Source organism: Sinocyclocheilus rhinocerous, unplaced genomic scaffold (assembly GCF_001515625.1).
Source record: "Sinocyclocheilus rhinocerous isolate Xijiao unplaced genomic scaffold, SAMN03320098_v1.1 scaffold628, whole genome shotgun sequence".
Taxonomy (NCBI): Eukaryota; Metazoa; Chordata; class Actinopteri; order Cypriniformes; family Cyprinidae; genus Sinocyclocheilus; species Sinocyclocheilus rhinocerous.
This window is the reverse complement of record NW_015650779.1, coordinates 253,509-273,158: the sequence shown is the minus strand read 5'-3', so window position 1 is coordinate 273,158 and position 19,650 is coordinate 253,509. Positions and strand designations below refer to the sequence as shown.

Genomic DNA, 19,650 nt, shown 5'->3' with positions numbered 1-19,650 from the left:
TGACATTAAAATGAGACCAATCGGACCAATCACCGCAGATTAGCGGCATGCAAAGGAGGGGTTTGGAAAAATGAATCGTTGAGCGTTTGGGAGTCGTTGAGCAAGTAAGCTAAAAATAAATGCATATTATAAGACAATGAAAGTGTTTTTAACCTTGCATGCATGTCAACCTGTTGTTGGGGACTCCCAAAACCAAAATATGAACCTTTCATTACCCATAATAGGGGCACTTTAAAGGGACAGTTCACCCAAATAACAAATGAAAAAATTGCTGTTGATCACTATCCAAGATGCAGTTAACTTTTTTCTTTTCTTTAAGAAAAGTAAAGCAGATTTTTAACTGAAACCGATGTCCTTGGTGATTCATAAAATACAAGTCAGCAGCTGCCCATTTTTGAGAAGAAACAAAAGCATATCAGAGAACACGAAATTAATATCCATGACTCCTGATGATATATTGAGGTCTTATAAATCAAAATGATTGCTCTGTGCAAGAAACTGAACATTATTTACAACTGTATTCCAGAGCTTCAGGTAAATGGGGAAATCCGATTCTTTTCCACGAACTGATTCTTTCGGACAGATTGTTTCAATGAACTGGTTCAGTTCACTTGTTTACGTAATCGCGCAGTGACATCACATATGCACAATTATATTATTAAAGCACTCAATAATGATGTGAAACATGGATGTGTTGCATGTCTAAACCATATAGAGTGAATAAACTAGCCTTCGTTCAAGTGTTCGGTCCATGCATGTGCATATCAGCAGCTCATCGGTCTTCAGTCCGAGTCAAACTGTTTCCTCAGTTCAGTGATTGTTGGAGGAGCTGGAGCACTGAATCAGTTTATTCATCATAGGATCACATATGGATCTGTGCTGCTCTAGCTGCTAACAGATTCAGACGATTCAGTCTGATTTAGTGAACTGGTTCAAGTAGTTCATTAAAAAGAACCAGTTTAAAAGAATGATTCGTTTGTGAACTGGACATCACTCCGGACCGTTTCTCTGAGGCTCTGGATTACAGGTAATAATGTTGTAAATAATGTTTCTTACACAAACCAATCATTTCTCTTCATAAGAACTCAATATATCGTCTAGAGCCACAGGTATTAATTTCGTATTCCTTGGTATGTTTTTTTAATTTTTTTAAAATACGGGCAGCCACTGACTTGTACACTCTTAAAAAATGCTGGGTTAAATACAACCCAGTGCTGGGTAAAATAGGGACAAACCCAGCAATTGGGCTGTTTTGACCCAGCGGTTGGGTTACTACCCAGAAGGTTGGAAATGCCACGTATGAACAGGGTTTAAGATTTTGGTCATATTTCCCACCCCTGGTCAGCTTAACAAAAGGCGTAATACCGGTATAAAGTACATGCTACAAAATAGCTTTAGCCCCCTATAAAAAATGCTGGGTTAAATACAACACAGTGCTGGGTGAAATATTGACAAACCCAGCAATTGGGTTGTTTTGACCCAACGGTTGGGTTAAATGTTTAACCCACCCTTCTGGGTAGTACCCCAACCGCTGGGTCAAAACAGCCCAATTGCTGGGTTTGTCCCTATTTTACCCAGCACTGGGTTGAATTTAACCCAGCATTTTTTAGAGTGTATTTTATGAATCACCAAGGACCATGGTTTGAGCTAAAATTTCTTTACTGTTCTACTGAAGAAAAAAGTCACCTACATCTTGAATGGCCAGAGAGTGAGTAAATTAAGGTTAGCTTCTGAAATGGAAATAACACTGTAACAATGAAGGTTTTTATTTATCCAACTAAGAACAGTTTCAGAATTGAGAGGTATAGAGCACGCAGCAGTCATTTATCATTGCAGGAATCTGAACAGAAATTTGCAGAAAATGCACATGTATGGTTTGTTTATTTATTTACAGAATGAATGAAGTATAAGGATCTTGAGATAACTTCTTGAGTTTTCTCCAAAGGTGCTTATGTCTTTGAACTCGTCTTACATGTGACGTGAATATTAATGACAGTGTTTTGTAATGCATTTTTTGTTTCTTTGACAGATGACCTGAAGCACAGGTTGCAAAGGCTAAATCCTGAATAATTTTTCATATGTCAGATGTGTCCTGACCTGTGTCCCCTTGTCACTCGAAATGCTCGGCCGGTGGACCTCTGATTTGGATTTGCTCCTTTTGTTGACTCACCACTTTGAGAACATATTTTCACATCCAGTCTTACTAAAATTCAATGATTTTGTACTCTTGTCTTGTTTGAGCTTTAGCACCTTGTGTATGGAAAAGCAAACAAAGTCCCTTTCCAGAACCTTCACACTCATTGCACACTCATGTGTCCTGATCAGACACTTTCATTCGCTTGCACCTCCCACCTACCACAATTCACTGTGCAGTTAAAGCCAAAACAAGGAAGAGCAAATGATTTATGCTTAGTTTACTTGCACAACTTGTACGGTCTGACTATACTCTCTTTATACTCATTGTGTTTGGATATGGATGTTGTTAAGGTACAGATTACACAGTTATATGATCTAAGAATAAAAATGAGCTGAACTGACATGTCATTAAGTGCAATAAATTTTATCACAATGCACAATGACGGAAAAAGAAAGCCCAAGATTATGCAAGTGAAAATGAACCCACACCTCTTTATGCAGTCAAGAACTATATTAAACCTGTAAAAAATGTCTCTCTGTGTGTGTGTGTTTTAAAAGCAGTTACGCAATATACTGTAACCCTAAAATGCTTTTTGACACTTAAGCAACATGACAATGAATATATACAGTATGTTTTTTGTGAAGGGGGTGGGGGTTCTGGAAAAAGCTTTAGCAGTATTAGAGCACATATTCATTTGATATTTTATTATCTAATGCAATGAAATGCAAACATTTTTAAGTCTGACTTAAGTCCAAATACTTTCTAGGGCCACTGTACTTTTTATGCAATAAGTTTGTAATCTTCAAAACATAGTATAGCTAGAAAGAAGTCTTTTTTCCATTTTTCCATTTATTCATGCCGTTGTACATTTGTTCTGGAGACTTGCAACAAACAGAAAAAAGGTAAAAAAAAATCACGAAACCTATGAAAAAAGACACTCCTACACTGTAAAAAAAATTTACGGTAAAAAACCGGCAGCTGTGGTTGCCGGAATTTTACTGTAAAAAATACGGTAGCAACGTTTTAGGTTTTACGGTTTTAACTTAAATTTACAGTTAAATACCGTAATTTCATTAACTGATATAATGTTAATATACCAACCAATTGAAGTACTGAAATCTGTTTTGTATTTTTGTAATACACTGATAACCACCAAATGCAGGTGATGATAAGAAAATCACATGAGCCAAAGCCCATCACAAGCAGCTTTTAAATAATAACATATATAGAAGGTGCACAGTGTCATTCACACAAACACCAAACACCATCATGGTAACACACATGAAACTGAAATAATGCAATAAACATTCATTTAACAACATTAGGTGTAACACACAACGCTAATATACAAAACTGATAAGAAAAAACTAAGAAGAAACAGTTATTTCAACAAAAAAACATCACATTTGAAATTTAACGCAGGGAATTCTGGGAATGTCAATTTATGGTTATTCACTGTAAATTATACCGTCTTTTCCACTTCCAAAAACGGTATACTACCGTAAAACTAATGTCCAATACATGTAATGTCCAATACAGTTTTTAAACCATATACAGTAGGGGAATTTACAGTTAACCATTTAACAGGTTTTTACTGTAGCATTTTTACAGTCTTTTACCGTTAAATTCACAGTCATTTTTTGCAGTGTACACTCCTCCTATTCTCCTACACGTGAATGAGAACAGTTTGACTTCAAAGTTGCATGACAGGAACTCAGTTCCAAGTCATTTTGACAGTATCACATCCTCCTACACAATCTTCAGTATTTGAACATTTACACAGGTGGCTTTTTTTTTGCTTTCAGTGAACATTTATGAAAAGCAGAACACTCCTTTGGAAGTGTGGTCAGATCACAATGAGAGATTTGAATGCACATGATTATGTCACAGTTGACCATGTTTGTTTCCCCTCCATCATGACCAAGAGATTCTCAGTACCGAAACCACCAAAAAGTGTTTGCTAACTTGTCAATGGGCCAAGATGTCACTGCATGCATTTGCATGCTTATAATGTTTAATGGCAGGTTTAACATTGTGACAACTTTATATCAGTGGTTCTCAATTCAAGTCCTGGTGCAGTTTGTATGTCTGTCTGAAACACACCAGACCCTATACTGGAGTAAAATGTGTGAAACGTAGCCTGCACTATGCCACAAACACAAGACACAGAGAGAACATATCAAATATCTGTTATATTGTGTAAGTAAGGATAAATATAACTAAAAGTGAATAACAATATCAAGAAAAAAGGTGTGGTGTGTAGTGAATACAGATGCATTGGCAGCTGTGACACTGTAAAATGTTTGTAATTTTCTCAGAAAAAAAAAAGACTAAAAATGTTACAGTAAAACCCGTTAATTGGTTACCTGTAAGGTACATTTACATACACAAGTGGAAAACTACAAATGGTTTAGTATTATATGTAAATTAACTGACACATCTATGGTGCTTGAACGTAAAAACTATAAACTACCATACAATTTACTGTGAAAAACAGTAAAAGTACTTTCACAGAAGTGCCTGCGTGAAATTAGTTTATTCTCATTTCTGTTAATCATTAGGGGGTTTGTGTTGCATTTTCTGTTATTTAGTTAATGTTTATTGATATATTTTAGACGTGTTTTACCCTAATCGTGTTTTGTCTTTTGTGTATGACCATGTGCACCATTTATTATTGGTTTATAATGACTTTTGATAAACTCTGATTCATAATGTGGCATAATGTGTCTTTTTATTTATTTCATGTGAAATTTTATTTCAGAAAACAAAACAGATTTAGTTAGAAGTTGTAAAACATACAGGTACCAATGTGCAGTCCTGTAATATTTGAAACATTGTCATTGTCTTTTTTATTTTCTTTTTTACCATAAATGTATGAAAAAAAAAAAAATATATATGTATATATATATATACAGTATATATATAAAATCGGCACGGCTGTGATACGCCGTAGGCGCGAGGCATAGGTACAGTAATCACATTGTGCCGATATATATATATATATATATATATATATATACACACACGCATTTGAATTTGTGTTCACTTTTAACAAAGATGCAATTTAAACACTTAAGGTTCACTAACTTGATCCAGTGCCATGGAGTAGATACATAAGGTATGTACTATTTGAGGTTTGATTGGGTCGTTTCCAAGACGTGTGATTTGCAAAACCCCAAACGCACGTGTCACACGTGTCTCTGCTTCTCCTATTTATCTTCTACCATTCACTCCTGGCTTTCTTTCCATACTTCTAAGAGAGTTGTTTTCACCTGTGGAGCCAAATTTCAATTCCCAGCTGGTCAGACTGAATCCCAAACCTCTGGCTAATCTTCCAACGCTCCTGATATCCCAGTCCACATTTTCACAGTAATGACATGAACAACCACATTTTTCCATACCATACACACACAGGCTGGCTGGCATGCCCATTTGTCATGTTGACGTGAGTAGGTGTGTATGGTCTTGTGTAAGAGTTGTAGTGAATGTAAATAGCAGATCTGAGGGCTGGGAAGCAGCTCATTCCAGGAACAACAGTATAGTAACTCTCCTGAGACCTATCTGAACGATTTAACAAAGTCTGATCGGTGCCTGTAAGAGAGCCCACTGACGGAGGTCTGTTACTGTAAACTATATTTTTCTAGGCAAGATTTCCAACACAATTTCACGGAAAAACAACTATTTTACAAAGTGGAGATTTCGTATAGATACAAACGATTTGAATCTTACAAAAACAGGCAAGTTTTAGAAAAAAAAAGAAGAATGAAGGTTCACCACTTGGTTCTTTAAAATCATATGTAAACTTGTGAATGAGATTGTACAAATTCATACAAATTAAAAGAAAAAAGAAAAAAAGGCTGGCTGGGAAAGAGTTAACAGAAAGTTCACTTAATTAATTTAAGTGAACCTTGCCAGAATATTAGCCAAAGTTCTGAGAAGGTTCCCTATTGGTGGCTATGCATCTCTTAAAGTCCCTTTTAAAGGTGACGTATCATGAAAATCTGACTTTTCCAGGTTTTAAGTGCTATAATCAGGTCCCCGGTGCATCTACCAACCAAGGAACCGTGAAAAAGATTAACCCAGTAACTTTGTTTTGGGAAGCCTTTTTCTGCAAGTGTCTGAGAAAACGAGCGCGTCAGATTTCGCTCCCTTGGTGACGTTGCAAAGGGATCTCATTATAATATTACCGCCCCTTAATCTGTAAGTTTCTACCCACAGCGTCGTCATTGTGATTTCGCAAGCGACAACGGTGTACCAGTTCTAATGCCATGGCAAAGGTTTGAGCAAAACATGCTAACTGTTCTGTCATTGGCTGCACAGAACATTATTTAGAATCCCAGCCTCAGAGGAGACAGGAGAGCAGTGGATTTATTTATTTATTTACTGTATATTGCTGCTGCCACACAGATCTAAAATAAACATGCAATTTATTTCCCAGCTGTTTACCTTCACAGACATAACTGACTGTTTTTGTAACTCATGTGTGTTTTTGACAAACTTGTGTGTGAATGAGAACTTAGTTTAGTACTCACATGCCACGTGACAGCCACTTTCTGTCCGTGTGCTTTGGATGTGTGCACTCAGAAAACCGTATATCATAAGTTTAAACTAATATGGTTTAAAACGCATGATTTCAGCGTGATAAACATGATAATCAGAACTAAAACATGATGTTTTTTAGCAGGTACGAGCTGTAATGATGCAGCTCTATTCTGGAAAAGGGGGCGAGGAGCAGCAGCTCATTTGCATTTAAAGAAACAGGTACGAAAAACAGGTCTGCTTCCACTCAAAATAGGCATTTTCAAAATGATATAATACATGATCTGTGGGGTATTTTGAGCTGAAACTTCACAGACACATTCTGGGGACACCAGAGACCTATATTACATATTGTAAAAAGGGGCATAATATGTCTCCTTTAAATAAAAAAATTATGAGTTTATGAGCTAAGGTTAGCTTTTAGTTACATGAGTTTATATGAATGTTCAGATCAGTTGATGAGAAATATTTATTCTGAGATCTCTTCATCTCTTGAAATCTTCAAGAATGTTGTCTTTGAACTTCCGTTTTGTTTCTGTAGCTCTATATCACCTGCATATAAGTTTCTAGTTTGCCTGGTAAGACCTTGATTAACTGGTTCAGGTGTGTTTAACTGGGGTTGGAGCTAAACTCTGCGTGACACTGGCCCCTCAGAAGCTGGACTGGACACCCCTTATCTATACCAAGATTATTATCTAAAAATTAGACAGCCACCTCAAAAACCTGTCTGGGTCACACAGGTTCTTTGTTTAGTGAACACATCTCATCGTCTCATCACTGCCTGTCATTGTGAACTTGTTGAATGTGTGCACACTCATCACACATGAACTAGAGTGACACACACAATGTGAGCACAACGAGGAAGTGAAGAGGAAGAAATAATCAGTGTTTTGGAGTAAACTGTAAAAAAGTACCTTGACAGTTTTCTATTGTATGACACTTTGTATTTATATTGTATTTTCTAAACTAGGCTCTGCCATCAGTTTCTGTCTTACATAGCTGACATACAGTGGAATTTAAAATAGCAGTGTGTGGTTTTGTCTTCAAAAATTTCATAAATACATGGAAAAAGTAATCCATATTTATCCAGCGGTTTAAACTATGTCTATTGAAGAGACATGATTGCTTTACATGATCAAATACTGTATGGTCAGCCGTGCTTTGCATGACATGAGAGAACAAACATCATTGGTTTCTGCGCATCAAGCAAGCATGTTTGAGCTTTCGTTTACTATATTTGATGTGCTCTATGTGCAATGATCAATGTTTATGTGTACATAAAAGCCTAAATTAAATCTGTTGATCATATCAAGCGAACATGCCTTTTCAGAAGACTTGGGGCATTTACACGAATCATCAAATAAAAATGGAAAATGTTTTATGAGTTTTGGCTGTTCATTTACACAACAAAGTGTAAACTACAAAAATGCAAATTTATGAAGATGGTGACATCAAGCGCATACATATTACATGTTTAGTCTATAGGTATGTGCACAGATGCGTATAGTGTTTCTTTACAAAGTGACATTACATTAATAATTCAGTGTTTTTAGTCATTTCGCTGATCTGAAGTTTTTGGTATATTGTTAAACTACTTGATTCATATGGATTACTTTTATCATTGCTTTATGGACATTTTAAAGCGTTAACGTTTGCGTGGAATCAACTTTCAACGGACGGACAGAAACCTGATTTCATTAAAAAATAATTTGTGTTTCAAAGATGAACGAAAGTCTTAATGGGTTAAAATGATAAGAAAGTGACTAATTCATGACAATTTTCATTTTATTTAGGTGAACGAACCATGTAAAGGTGCAGTGTGTAATAATGACCCCCTCCTCCTCAGACTCGACACTTACACAGGTTGTCAGTTTGAGAACATGCAAAAGGAGCGAGCGCAACTGACAATGTATAGCAACAAGATCTACACTGTATCCTGATGAACTGATTTATCTCTGTTTTAATATTCCTCTTAGTCAGGTGGAATCTGTGATCTCTGACTCTTCCATGGCTACATTAATCTGTGTTCTCCACCACCTGGCGACCCGGGGGTCGAAATACTATTGCAGCGGTTCTCAACATTTTTTTGGGCCAACACATCCTACCCGTTATCCAGGTCCCTCACCGCCCCCCATCAAATAAAATGTAGTCTAATTGTCTTCACTGGATATTAAAGTTAATTACAGTCTTTTGAATAGACTAAAAAATAATGTTGGTATTAGAGGAAGTGCACTGGCATGGTTCAAATCGTACTTATCTGACTGCCATCAATTCGTGGCAGTGAATGAAGAGGTATAATACCAATCACAAGTGCATTATAGAGTACCTCAAGGCTCAGTACTAGGACCGTTACTTTTCACGCTTTACATATTACCCTTGGGAGTTTTTATTAGTAAACTTAATGTTAGCTTTCACTATTATGCTGATGATACTCAGTTCTATATTTCTTCGTGGCCTGGTGAAACATACCAATTTGCAAAACTAACAAAATGCATAGTTGATATAAAAAACTGGATGAGTAGTAATTTCTTACTGTTAACTTCTGAAAAAAACAACAACAAAAAAAAACTGAGGTGTTAATTATAGGACCAAAAACCTCAGCATGTAATAACCTAGAACACTGTCTAATACTTGATGGCTGCTCTGTCAATTCTTCGTCATCAGTTAGGAACCTAGGTGTGCTATTTGATAGCATTATTGTAATGCTTTATTGGGTGGTTGTTCTGCACGCTTAATAAACAAACTCCAGCTGGTTCAAAATGCAGCAGCTAGAGTTCTTACAAGAACCAAGAAGTATAACCATATTAGCCCGGTTCTGTCAACACTGCACTGGCTCCCTATTAAACATCGCATACATTTTAAAATCTTGTCAATTACCTATGAAGCCCTGAATGGTTTAGCACCTCAGTATTTGAGTGAGCTCTTTTTGCATTATAGTGCACAAACTCCTGGGTGGACTGACTTGAATGAACAAATAAAGCAGAATATAAACTTTATTTCTCTGTTTTCTGAACTACACAGCACAGCGATAGCACACGTCTCACGAGCACATTTCTCCGAACTACACTACCCATAATGCATTTCACTCGGAACTGCAACAACCAAAGCAATAACTCTTAATTCCCTTCTCCCACAACACCATCGTTGATATGACTGTGATAAGCGCATGATTCTGACACTGCGTGCAACTGAAATCAACCACGCACTCATCACAATAAAAACATAGACCTTAGAAATAACGAACGTGAACACTGGGATAATCGACAATGTATATGGAGAACCCCAGTTGAAATGCATACACAAGAATGCTTATTTCATTTAACCTGTTTTCATATTCGTTCCTATTAACGTGTCCTCAGAGCGATTACAAGCTCTAAACTGCCTTTTGCTCCAGCTGTATAAACACAGATGCTAAATGCTTCTGCTAATATGCTTAATATTTCGCTGCTGCATACAATGCAAACTGCTAACATGACACTTAGTTTAAACTTGTTTATGGTTTCTCATTTTGTATTCAATTAGGCAGACCATGCAAATATACACAGCGATATGGATTAGAAGAGCATTCACTTATCGTAGATGTTGATTTAGGCTGCTCTGAAGTGCACTGCAAACTGCTACAGCAAACAAAAGCCAGGTATTTGAATATTGAGCAGTAAGCTCATTGGCTACCGATACAGGAGAGAACCAATCAGTTGCCATGTGACAATGATGTCGCCAGGTCAGATTGAGCTGGACCTATCGGACTGCGCTATCTAGAGTTTCATGCCAGAACTCTGTATTTATCCCTTAGTTTTAGAAAATACCCTGTTTTTTGAGAATATATTGAATTTCCTTTCTTTCTGACATATGAACACTCTTTTACAATATTTAATACATTTTGTGAGAAAATTTGCTTACAAATACTTCAAAGAAAACCAAGTATAAACCCAAGTGCAGAAAAGTTGGGACGTTTTGTAAAATGCAATAAAAAAGAATCTGCAAGAATCTGTGATTTGTCAATTCTCTTTAACTTTGATTTAATTGACAAAGTACAAAGAAAATATTTCCAATGTTTTCACTGACCAACTTATATGCATTTTGTTAATATAAACAAGTTTTGATATCGATGGCTGCAACACACTCCAAAAAAGTTAACAGAGGCAAAATAAAAGTGAAAAGGTTATGGAATATTTAGGTCTTTCACTAACTACCATACATAATATTGTGAAAAGATTCAGAGAATCCAGAGAAATCTCAGTACATGTAGGTGTAGGGCAAGGCAGGAAAGCTCAGGTGAATGTGCTTGACCTTTGAGCCCTCAGATGGCATTGCATAAGAAACCGTCATGCTGCGTGTGATTAATATAGCCACATGGGCTCAGGAGTACTTCAGAAAACCACTGTCACTTAACACAGTCTGATGCTGTATCAAGAAATGCAACCTGAATCTCTGTAACACAAGGAGAAAGCTATACATCATTTCTATGCAGTGATGCCGCAGGGTTCTCTGGACCAGAGCTCATCCCAGATAATCAAAAAGACAGTGGAAATGTGTGCTGTACTCAGATGAGTCCACATTTCAACTTGCTTCTGGGAAAAATGGATGTCATGTTCTCAGTTCCAAAGACCAAAGGGATCATCCAGACTTTAATCAGCGACAGATGCAAACGCAATTAAAACAGGTTACAGAAAATGAGCAAATAACATATTCTTGCTTTTATGGCATTTCACAAAATGTCCCAACATTTCTGGAATTGCAAAGATGGGAAACATATGCTCCTCATTTCAAAATAGCTTCTATTTTAGAGCTTTATATCTTTGTTATAGTCAATTAAATTTCAAATCTTGCTTTGATTTGTCAGTGTGGTGTTCCAGCTATAATAATAATAAGAAATGCTACTTGAGCAACAATCAGCATGATTTCTGAAGGATCATTCATGTGACACTGAAAGCTGGAGTAATGGAGCTTTATCATGAGAGGAAAACACATTTTAAAATGTATTCAAATAGAAAGCAGTTCTTTCAAATTGTAGATTTAATGCTTTTAGTTTTTTTTTTTTTAATGAATGCAATCTTACTGAGCAGAAGACATTTGTTTCTAAACCTTTAACAAATCTGACCTTTTTTTGAATGGTGGTGTAAGTTATAGGCTATAATACATAGTTTAAAAGCATGTATTTAATATATAACAGCCCACATTAGCTCATATACAGTCATTTTAAAAATATTGAATTGAATGCCAAAAAAGACATGGAATGCCACATTCATCACATATTTGATTTGACTGGATTTGAGCTATCATTATCATTAGTTTCCAGATGAGCAAAAAAGCCATGTAATATAAATTAGGATATATTTATGAGCGTTGAATAAACTTTTTTAGAAATGTGGCATTCAAACCATCCGCAGCCAGTCAGCAAACAAAATGCATTCTTATTAATTTTTCAAAACAAGAAAAAGCATCTCATGCTTTTTCGTGTCTAAATGCTTGCTGTTGTTTTCACAGGAAGTTCGGCAGCTGAGCTACAGAAAGCAGAGCGAGCACTGAAGTAAAGAGTCGTTGCTGGAAATGATACACCATCTAGTCTGCAAGTGGTAGTAACACTACTGCAATGGCCATGAATGGTGCGACATGTTGTGTCAAAGCACATAGATCTCATTAAATCAGTTGTTCAGTAACTGAGCGCAAGCGCTACAGTAAACGGATGGCACGTTCTATTACTGACGCACTCCACACGCTTGCGCTACCGACAAGTTGACAAATAGATATTGAAAGTGTGCTTTGATGCATCCAGGTTAGAGATGGCGTTAGGATGTGGCAGACCATATTGCTTCCCCTGATGCTCTGCGAATATCTCCGTTGAGAAACACTGTACGATTGGGTAAACTGGCAGTGGGTGGAGTCACACAGATCAAAACAAAAACAGACATTCCAACACGGAACACACATTTCACAGCAGAATAACTGTCTGTAGCATTGCTTTTCAGAGAAATACGTATGTAAACTTAGCATGTTTCCCAAATATCGGCAAATGTATTGTTATTTTTATGCTTTAGTATATACAGCACCTTTATATACAGATTGTATTTTATGATTGTATGATATCTTGATGCTAGACGTTCAATCAGAACTAACTTCAAACCGCAAGAAAAGTTCATCACATTAAATACAGACATTATCCAGTAATGTTTAGCATCCACAAAGCATCACAATACTAGTTTTATTTTACAATTTCATGCCTAATATTTTTATCAAATGCAGTAATATTCACCTTGTACAGTATTTGCTAAGGTTATGGAAAGTATGTTTTACTTCCGTAAACATAACTTCCATATGCTTTGTTTAATAAAAAAAAAGGTTACACTTTATTTCGATAGTCCACTTTAGACATTCTACTAACTATAAGTAACTTTGTAACTACATGTCAACTAATTCTCATTAATTTGCAACTACATGTCTACTAACTCTCAGAGTAGACTTAGGGTAGGTTAGGGTTAGTAGAATAAGTTGACAAAGAAAGTGTTAGAAGATATTAAGCAGACAGTCTACTAATACTCTACTAACTGCTAGTTGACATGTAGTTGCAAAGTTACTTACTGTTAATAGAATGTCTAAAGTGGACTATCGAAATAAAGTGTTACCAAAAAAAAAAAGACAAAGATGCCTTGGCAAATGTGTGAGATCCAGCATCATCTCTCAGATTGATTTATGAGGCAAACATCAAACACAACCACAGACTCTTTATCCAAACACACACAAACACATTTCTTAGCAACGATCTTAGTAAACAATACTTGATCTTTGTAGGTTTACTTTACCTTCGAAGATATTTATTGTAACATTTGTGAGCATTTAAAAAGCTTTGTTAAAGCAGCACAAACTATACGACAAATGTTTTAGCACTGAAAATACGAGGGTGTATAAATGTGTGATTGAGTACAGCACGGAAATACCACAAATGATAGATAATCAATCAATCGTGTATATCTGAATGTGTTGTGACAGCCTGATGGACTAGCATTTGTCACATCTATTCAGTTTCCTAACCTTTTCCTCATAGAGCATACAGAGATCATCACAATGAGAGCATTCTAAAAGGCTTCTCTTTTGTATTCTCTGCCAGAGTTTCGTTTCTGCTCCCTCACATGATACTTTACACGTAACTTGCTGGTCCACTTGATGACGTCTTTTAAATGGCCAGCAGCTATAGATCACATTTCTATGACGGAATAGAAGCAGGATTAAAGTCATATACAAGCAGCGTTTCGAGCTAAGGACATTCTCTGTTTGCTATAAGGAGCCTGGGAAAATAAAGGATGTTTGCAGAGGTAAGGCCTTACTGTTTGATCAGGTTATAAAAGGCCTAAACTTCCTTTGGGACTTATCAAATATAATACCAGACCCAAAGTTTAAGACTTCCAGGAGCCAAATCAACAAGGCAATGAACTGTATTTATAAGAGGCATAACAGTGTTAAAAATTTGCAGTTGTTCTACCTGATCTGACCCGAAAAATGACTTTCATTGGTGTTTCATTTGGCTGTTGATTCAGTCATAATAGATCTATCTATCCATCTATCCATCCATCCATCCATCCATCCATCCATCTCTCTCTCTCTCTCTCTCTCTCTCTCTCTATACATTTTGTATAAAACCATTTAATTTGAATCTCACCACATTGAACACAGTTTTGGTTACCTAACAAAATACTTTTACAGTGCAGATCAAAAATAGTTTTCACCGCAGCAGTAAAACGGTCTCATTATCTACTGTTTAGTTCATTCAAGGTGTCATATTTTTTCTGCTTATCATTCACATTCTTCACTTTATTGCTCTGTTCAGCTTATGTCTATCATGCCTTCATGCATACCGTTTATAGAATGTTGTTCTATGGCACTCACTTGTCATAAATGTTTTCTTTATACAAATTATTATGAAGGATTTTCAGTTCAGACTGCTTGAAACCACCCAGAGCACTGCTCCAACGTCACATAAAAAGATATCAGATTTCCAGTATATGTGTACAAATGATATTGTCTTTCTTCAGTTTCATTTCCTTTTGAGCTGAGTTCTCATGCTATGAAAAACGAAATACTGTATATTAAATGTTGGTCAAAAGAAAAAAGATAACAGGTCACATACCGGTAACTCTTTTAGAACAGCTGCTGTAATAACACTATAACAACTGATAGACTGTGTCACAATGGCACAGTAAGCAGAGACAAATGGCATTTAACCAGCTTAAAAAGCAATGAGAGAAATACATTTCAGTACAACCTACACTTTCAGAAAATGTACAAATATGTACCATTAAGGTCTAATATTTACACTTTGGGTGCTAATATGTACCTTTAAGGTACTTATATGCATCCTTTAGGGGTAAATGAGGTAAAAATGTGTACCTTTTGAAAAGGTACCACCCCAGTGACATCTTTTAAACTTTTTTTTTCATGAGAGTGTATATATTTAGGCAAAACCAATTGTAAGTCAAACGCTTAAGGGTTTGTGCGCCTCCTGACATTGAGAACACAATGTGAATACATTATCATAGATGTACTATTGAACAAGCTATGCATAAACTAACTAGTTTTGAGAATCCTGGTTTGTGTTTACAAAAAACCGAACACGTGCTCCCACACAACCGTACGCTCCTCCCACAGCCAATGAGCGCAGCGGGGAATGTGACGTAGCCGAGGTGGGCGGGCACATGGACTTCAGTTCTTATGGACGTTCTAATTATTCATAAAGCGGACCAACTGAGCGGCGTATGTAAATGAGTCAGGTTTAAATGCATTTGTAGGCTTGTTCCAGACTCAGTGAATGAACGCTAGCCTGGAGTGAGTAGCGCGACTGCGGGGAACTGAGACGCGTCAGTTCGTTTGTGCATCGATAAGTATCTGGATTCTGTTGCGTTGATAAAATAACCTTTAAAATCCACGCTTTGAAACCGAATTGACGTTCAACTCCTAAACCGAAATAACCGGAGGTCATATAGTCGGGGCATCCAGCTGACATCCACCGAGCAGACGCGAGTCTTCAGCGGACTGATCTCGCCATGTCCTCCGCGGATGTGTCGGAGCAGAGCCGGCGCTGCTGTGTTTTGTCGTGGGAGCAGGTGCAGCGTCTGGACTCCATCCTGGGAGAATGTGTCCCGATCCACGGCCGAGGAAACTTCCCTACACTCTCCGTTCAGCCACGGCATATCGTACAGGTAACAGTTACAGGATCTCATACTCACATAAATCAGTACGAAACCTCGGTTGAACTCGCTACTTTATGGGCTTTCTATGTTCAAAATTGAATCTTCCCTACCCTCTCCGTTCAGCCACGGCATATCGTACAGGTAACAGTTACAGGATCTCATACTCACATAAATCAGTACGAAACCTCGGTTGAACTCGCTACTTTATGGGCTTTCTATGTTCAAAATTGAATGCGGTAAGAAATGTGGATAGAACTCCGATTCCAAGTGTTACAATAATTTGGAACATTCCTGAAGGATTCTAATGAATTCTCTCGGACACAAAACAAAACAAGGCATTATAAGCGAACACTGTTACGATTACAATTTATTTTCTTCACAAATGCTCACAAAAACGTCAAAAAAATAAAAATCATAATTTTATTATGCCGCAGTAAATTGGTGTTTTTAGTCACTATTATCAACGACACTGTATTTACATACTTAAAATGTAGGACTATTATATAATAATAATAATAATCAGCGGCTGTATCACAGAAACATTCCATCTTAATTCTTGAGTTAAGATTTGAAAAAGTTCTGTTTCCCAATTCAAATTGTTATGGTTATGAAACAGATAGCATTCTAATGATATGTTTGTACAGCACCAGAATGAAAAAAAAAAATAAAAATAAAATAAATAATATATATATATATATATTCCAAGTAATATAGTTTATTATCAGAACTGCAGGCTGTTCATGGTTGCCAAGCGACATATAAACTGGATGTGTGGTCATGGGTATGAGTTTATTGGCTATTTTATAATGTTTTAACCTCATCCATGTAGAGCAGGAATTATAGGATTTATGAAATCATATTTACATGAGGATCATTGTTTATGAGAAATGACTTGTTAATCCATGCTATTTCTCCTGTGTCATGAACAGTTCACTGTCATTCAGGAAATAACTGGATGATTAATCTGGCATTATCAGCCGAAGGGAAATGACAGTAGGCCTATTCAGCTCATGTTTCACTAAAGTAAATGTATTAATGTAGTAATAATAATAATAATAATAATAATTTACTAATGTTTATGCATTGACATCTTGATGCACAATTTGTTACACTAAGGTATTGTTAAAATGTTAAAATACTAGCGTTTAAAGTTATGTGGAAGTTTTTTAGCATCTCTATTTAAGCATTTTTTTTAAGCATCTCATCTTCATCTTACATTTCAGTATAATCTGTCAGTTTCACAATGAGTTGCCAAGAAGATTATTTTTCATGCTTATTTTACTGTAATAGATACATTCTTTTGCAGTCAGTCATGACTTTTGCAGTCTTACTGGAAACGGTTTATGTGGCAGCTTTTCTTCTGTGCCGAATTCCAGCAGATATCAGCAGGTGTTTGTGCAATCACTTCACGACTTTCCCTTTAATCTATTTAACATCCAGAGAGACTCTTCATATTATTTATGATATTATTCCATACACAAATATACACTCAACAGATTCATTTTTTAATAATAATAATAATAATAATAAAAAAAAAACTAAATAATGAAGTTTTGAGCATAGATCATTTTTATTAGCAGAGATAAATGTTTCAAACTTGTACTTCTGTATACTTCAACATTTTGTGTGACTAATTAAAAAACCTCTGGGTTAGCTTATTTTTAATTTTTTTAAAGGAATGGAGTATTTCCCTTCATTTGGCTTGTTTTAATTGCAACCTCACTGTTGCAAGGAAGCCAGTTCACACAATTAACCATGAAACAAGAGATATATATAGTATTTTTTACCCAGCCGTATTAAACGGGCTATTCGAAATTAGGCCACTCTCTGATGACATCACTGACCTTTCAGATGAATGTGCTCATTACTCTACCATCTGCTCGTATCTAATGTGAGAACCACAGACATGTCCAGAAGGTTTTAGGTCTTGCAGTATCTCATCTTTAATTCATTTTTTGATTGTCTTTATGAAAACTATCCACTTTTATTATAAATAAGACTCTCTCAATAAGGCCAGTAGTTCATTTACATGATGACCAGTCATTACAGTTACTCTACAGTTCATGGTTACAACCTACCAACTGTAGTCTTGCATAGCCCGACTTTTGACTTAGCATAAAATCTGGTTCACTTTGCAGTTTATTTAGACAGGATGAGACTGTCTGACTGACATATAAAGCAACCAAACGCAGTTTGTCTTGTTTAGGAGCGGGTTTATCTGAAAGTATTTTCCAAAACCCTGAATATTCTGTACTGAAAACACCTTCATTACTTTCCATCCAATTACGTCCACAGAGTTACTGTCCATCCAAACGTAATAAGTACAGATTATTTCCCAGACAGAAGACAAACGATATACAATTCTGCTCATGACTATGTAGTTTGCTTGCAACTGCCTCAAAAACTCTCATCAATTACAGTATCATTACTGTTACTCTTATTTCTAATATATTTAAAAGATTTGAATCAAGTCCAGTGATTAGTTCATTCTTACACAGAATCCTTTACACTGAATACAATTCCACCTATTATTTCAACTTAAAACTTAAGTTCAGTTGCTGCCTTAACTTGGATGTACAAGGCATTTCAACTTAATTTATATTAAACTGACTTAAAACTTCACGTAACGCATATGAAAAGTTAAAATTGCTTAATTTGATGAGTAAATAGAAAAACATAGGTTGCCATGACTTACTGATCGTATCATTTTTTGTTTTTTACAGTGAAAACATAATTTTGTTTCCTGAAAGAGTGATAGAAACCTGTGCATCTCAACTGTTAAGTAGCATTCTGGCGATCTGATTGGAGCTTGCCGTATTTTTGTAGTTTTGTCTACAATATAACACATCTACAACCACCAGGAGGCAAACTCTCAAATTTGTTGGCCATCAGCCCACCAGAAGGTTGTTTGTTTCCTGGTATCAGTATTTGGTGTTGTTGTAAAGCATTCACCGTCCTTATAACCAAGTGCAGAAAGAACTCTCTTGACACAAATCACCACTATTTAATTTTTCTCAGTGGTATCATTACTGCAGTGTTGCTTGGCTTACACTGGCCCGTTTAGCAGACAAAGTTGGCTTGTTTGTGGCACATAAGGTTAACAGCGGATTAATCCTGTTGGAAACAGTAGACTTGTGGGCCAGAGCTGACATGGCATCCGTGTGGTAAAGAGGAGCCTGGTAAGTCTTTTTGTTTGGCCAGAGTGTAAACTAAGTCCTCAGGATTACATTTTTTCTATCTGAAAGGATACACAGACTCTACATCTAAGCCATTCCCATTGTTCCTGTCTTAGAACAGGTGCTTTTCTGAGTATGTGAATGGATGTCTTAAAGGAATTCATCCCTCCAGCATGTAACATAATCCTGGTTAAAACCAGGGGCTGGAATCAGTGTGAGGTACAGATAACACCATTGATCTCAAACTCAATTCCTGGAGGGCCACAGCTCTGCAGAGTTTAGCTCCAACCAGCTCCAAATCACTCCTGCTTGGAAGTTTCTAGTGATCCTGAAGACCTTGATTAGTTGGATCAGGTGTGTTTGATTAGGGTTGGAGCGAAACTGTGCAGAGCTGTGGCCCCTCCAGGAATTGAGTTTGAGACCAATGGATTACACCATACACCCTTACCTGCAGGGGGAGCTAATCAACACAGCCTTTTTAATAGGGCTGCACGATAAATCGCATGCGATATTTAACGCGCATCTTATCAGTAAAGCCGGTTCTGTAATCAGCGGTAAATCTCCATCACGTGCGTGCTTTCACATTGAGCAGCATTAACTACACAGAGCCGTTGTT

At 36.5% G+C, this 19,650-nt stretch overlaps 1 protein-coding gene across 1 annotated transcript in view; it reads left to right on the top strand.

Annotated features, from left to right (window-relative positions):
- Positions 1-15,448: 15,448 nt before the first annotated feature.
- The window catches only part of tent5bb (terminal nucleotidyltransferase 5Bb), a 15,237-nt gene continuing 11,035 nt past the window's right edge, over positions 15,449-19,650 (top strand). Inside the window, exon 1 of the mRNA XM_016517913.1 lies at positions 15,449-15,867. Coding sequence (XP_016373399.1) covers positions 15,712-15,867 — 156 coding nt within the window. The 5' untranslated portion in view covers positions 15,449-15,711. The remainder of the gene's footprint in view (positions 15,868-19,650) is intronic.